General features: G+C 34.2%; 1 protein-coding gene across 1 annotated transcript in view; it reads left to right on the forward strand.

Annotated features, from left to right (window-relative positions):
• GOLGA4 (golgin A4) overlaps positions 1–4,831 on the forward strand; it is a 177,090-nt gene that overhangs the window by 153,477 nt on the left and 18,782 nt on the right. Inside the window, exon 22 of the mRNA XM_042781636.1 lies at positions 493–568. Within this exon, the coding sequence (XP_042637570.1) occupies positions 493–568 (76 nt within the window). The remainder of the gene's footprint in view (positions 1–492; positions 569–4,831) is intronic.

Raw genomic sequence — 4,831 nt, forward strand, 5'->3', positions numbered from 1 at the left:
AACATAGGGATCCTATAAGTGGGTGTGAAATGATTCCTCATTGTGTTTTTGATTTGCTTGTCCCTAATGACTATTGATGTTGAACATCTTTTCATGTGCTTATTGGTCATTTGAGTCCTGTCTATTTAAGTCTTTTGCCTGTTTTTAAATTGGGTTGTTTGTCTTTTTTGTTGTTGAGTTGTAAGAGTTCTTCATATATTTGGATACTGGACCCTCATCAGATATATGATTTGCAGATATTTTCTACCATTCTATGGGTTTTCTTTATACAAGTTTTTAAATTTAATAAAGTCTAATTCATTTATTTTTTCTTTTATTGCTTGTGTTTTTGGTGTTATATCTAAGAAACGATTTGTATTAACTTTTTTTTTTTTCTGCCTATATTCTGTCTTTAGCATTTAAAACATCTAGTGGCTACAGCAGTCTTTTCCTTCCCTATGTGTGGTTTCCATGTGAATCTTAGGATATTATTTGGATATTTTTTATTTTTAGATTCACAGTTTACAAGACCGTTTGAAGAAATATGAGAAGAATGTATATGCAACAACTGTAGGGACACCTTACAAAGGTAAGAGTAATCTCTCATATCATGATGTCCATGGTTATGTTATCTCTTATTGGTGGATTTATGGATAAATTTTATTTTTTTGTTTGTTAATCTATGTTCTTTACATAGAATGAATATGTTTTACCTTTGTAATTAATCTGAAACAGTGAGTTATAGGGAAAGAATAATAGTAATCTAAAACAAAAAATAATACACTTTGTGGTAAAACAGAAAAAAAAAAAAACCAAACCAATGTAGCTGTGTATGTGGAAACTGCAAGTTCCCACTTTATTCTTCACTCCCCAGATGGACCCAGTTGACAGTTTGTGTGTATTTTCCTGACTCTTCTCTGTATGTATATGAATATATTTATGTGATCTCATGCCCATACTTTGATATTCATGCACAGATTTATGTTTGAGAGGTTTACTGATTTTTATTATTGCCATAATGCTATAGTTACTAATTTTATTTATTTTTTTAATACAATTTATTTTTGGTTGTTGAGAATATACACACCCAGAACAATTCAACAATACAACAGTTTCTACATGTATGAATCAGTGACATTGATTACATTCTTTGAGTAGTGCAGCCATTCTCACCCTCCTTTTCTGAGTTGTTCTTTCCTCCATTGCCTGTAAGGTTCTTATCTAATCTTTTGATCCCATATAGGTGATCAAAAGGTCAGTTTGATCCCAAATAGGTGTTGTTGTTGTTGTTGTTGTGTGCCATCAAGTTGGACGCAACTCATGTTAACCCCTTCTTGAATTTCCGAGGCAGTATCACTACGGAAGTAGATTGCCCAACCTTCCTTCCGAGGAGTGACTGGTGGGTTTGAACCGCCAGCTTTCTGATTAGTTCTTAAAAAAGCATAATGCTCAAGGCAGACATTCTTTATTAGTTGATCTATGCAATTATGAAGTTTAAATCATGATTTAAGAGGAAAATAATTTCATAAAATTCTTATATTCAAGTTAGGAGAAATGAATTGGAAATATTATTCTCTAGATCTAAATAACATATGCCACTTAGAGTTTTAAAGATGAGCCGAGTTTCACTGCCTTGATGCATTAAGAATAGTTTTATTTTACTAAGTGTTTTGTAATACTTCCTCCTTTCTCATGGGAGGCACTAGGGCATCAGTCAAAGCCATTTAGCCACCTTTTGTGATATTAAAAGCTTACTTATTATTAAGAAATAATATAAAATACTGTTGTTGTTATTTGCCATCGAGTCAGCCCCGACTGATAGCGACCCCTCCTTGGGTTTCCGAAGCAGTATCACTACGGAAGTAGGAATGCCCAACCTTCCTTCCGAGGAGTGGCTGGTGGGTTTGAACCACCAGCCTTCTGGTTAGCAGTCAAGTGCCTTAGGCACTGTAGAACTTGTAATTAAATTAAACAAGAGCTTACTTTGGATTCTTTCCAAACCTGTCTTTAAAAAGGAAGAGAAAAGCAACTTTGAAGTTTCATGCCACTTACTGTAGAGAAGACCTGCAGCAAAGATTGTTCCCCATAGCTATCTGTATGTGATTCTCAGTGTGCAATTATGCTAAATCAGTGCTCAGCAGCACATAGAGAATAGTATTGATTGTTTTTCTTAGTTTCAACTTAAGGATTTCCTTTTTCCCCTCAGTTGTAAATTACAAAATAACTGCATATGTACAGTTTCTTTAATAACCAACAAACATACAATACTAAGTGCCAAGTATTATTCTAAACATGTTTTGTATTATCAACTCATGTAGCCCTCTCAACAGCTCAAGCACTCTAGTTTGGTATATGCTCACTGATCCCTTTACTATGCTGCCATTTTAAAGAGTAAGAATGAAATGAGCACCTGAGGACCAGTCATGCAGGTTAAGAAACAAAATCTGCCCATTCCTTAGAAGCCTCTGTGTATGCCTCCACAATATCTTTTTCCCTCTCATCATACTGACTTCTTTTCCCCCCGACTTTATGTTAATCATTCTGTTGTTCTTCTTTGCCCTTTACTACCTGTGCATCTATTTCTAAACAACATTTTCTTCTGATTTTACTTGTTTTTGAACTATATGTAATGCAACCATAGTATAAGGATTCTTGTGTTTCTTGCATGCTTTTTTTGCTAATATAAAGTTTGTGGGATTTATCATATTGTATGTAGCTATGGTACACCTCTTTCCATTCTATTCATTTTGTACATATTTTGTACATTCTTTTTTTGGATTGTTCAGAGGAGTATCTTCCTCATGGGTGTCATTAGTCACTTTATAGACCTGTCTATTGTTTGGCCGAAAGGCAGTCTCCTGGAGTGAGCTCAGTTCCAGGTTTGAGGAGTATCTAAGGGCCATAATCTCAGGGGTTCTACCAGTCTCTTTCAGACGAGTAAGTCTGGTCTATTTTATGATTTTGAATTTTATTCTGTGTTTTTCTTCACTCTATCCAGAATTTCTGTTGTGATCCCATTCAGAGAAGTCAGTGGTAATAGCCAGTCACCATCTAGTTCTTCTGGTGTCAGGCTAGTAGACTAAATAAACACATATACTAATTATTTACATATGTCTTTGATTTTCTTCACTCTTCTTTGCTCCAGATAGGAAGAGATCAATAGTTGTATCTTAGACGGCCAGTCTGTAAGCTTTTAATAACCCTAGTAGAGGGTCAGTGACAAAGAAGACCCTCAACAAGGTGGATTGACACAGTGGCTGCGATGACGGGCTCAAGTATAGCAAGGATTGTGAGGATGGCATAGGACCGGGCAGTGTTTCATTCTGTTGTACATAGGGTCACTGTGAGTCAGCGCCAACTCGATAGCACCTGACAACAACACGTGTGGTAGAAGAAAGCCTTCCTACTTTGTTTTCCTTCAAGACTATCTTAGTTCTTCAAAAGTCCATATAAATTTTAGCATCAGCTTGTTAAGTACACACATGCACATCAGGGAGAGTTTTAATTATGATTGCATAGAATTTATAGAAAAATTGCAGAGAATTGATGTCTATATAGTACCAACTCTTCAGTATATAATCATGATATATCTCAGAATTTACTTAGATCTACTTTAGTTTCTGTCAATAATGTTTATTGTTCTGAGTTGTCATCTTGTACCTCTATTGTTACATTTATTCTTAGATGTAATTGCAAATGTAAAAATTGCTTTTTACATTAATTTTCTAATTAAATAAATGGATTTCTAAAAGGCATTCTTGTCCATTTTTGAAGAAACTTTGAGTAAGCTTGCTTTACTTATGTAATTATCTCTAACAAACTTAGTTAATTAGGTTATATTAACTGTAATAAAATAGATTTTGCAGTTATAAATGTTGGAATTGGGCCCAGATGAAGTATAGTTTTTAAAATGCTGAATTGTACCTAGATGAATTATTTAGAAAGAGTCCTATGAGGAGGCACTGGGTGGATAAATGGGCAAGCTTCTTTAATTGAAAAATAACTAAATTCCCCTCTTAACACCTTAAAACCCAAAGAACTATAAGAAGAAGAAGAAAATTCTTTTTTATGCCACTGTTTGGGAGAAGGCAAGGAGAGGCACATACATTGAAAAACAATGTCAATTGCTTTTCTAGGAAAATTATTTTAAAATATATCAGTTATTTTCTGGAAAGTGAAAACATAATAAACTCTTGGATATTATGTAGACCTAGAGCAATAAAACGCTTAAATATCACATATAGACCAATATTTTTGAAGAGGAAATAATGATAACTCATTCTGGCATAGATATTATTTAGGCTTCTTAAAATTATGTATTGTGAAGTGTGGTTTGGGTGGATTGAAAGTACACCCACTGCTCACTTATTGACATGGTTAGAGTCCAAAGACTGAGTCATTACACAAATATCAGCATAATGTGAAAATGGAGGATGACCACAACAGATCTCAAAATGAAGGATGACTACATCATTACACAACTGCCAGATTATATCATTACATGACTGCCAAACCAGTGAGAATCATAGCCCAGCAAAGTGATACTTAACCTTAACCATCATAGCCAGTGTCACTTTTGCCTTGCACCTTGGCATTCATTAGTGCCAGATGTATGTCATTAATGCACAAAATAGTCCATTATTAGATTATTAACCATTGTTGCAAATGTGAAGTGTTGAATAATGAGATAGTCTGTAAGTGAGGAGTATATAGATGTTTTTTATAGGAGGTATATAGACTTTTAAAAAATGAAATATTACAAATATGCAAATATATGTAATGTAACTTTAAAATATGAAGACTACAAAACACCAAAGAACCCCTATCTAGAATATAGCCAATGCCTTTCAAG

The sequence above is a fragment of the Orycteropus afer genome, unplaced genomic scaffold, assembly GCF_000298275.1.
Source record: "Orycteropus afer afer isolate SDZICR_OR568_19922 unplaced genomic scaffold, OryAfe1.0 scaffold00142, whole genome shotgun sequence".
NCBI lineage: Eukaryota > Metazoa > Chordata > Mammalia > Tubulidentata > Orycteropodidae > Orycteropus > Orycteropus afer.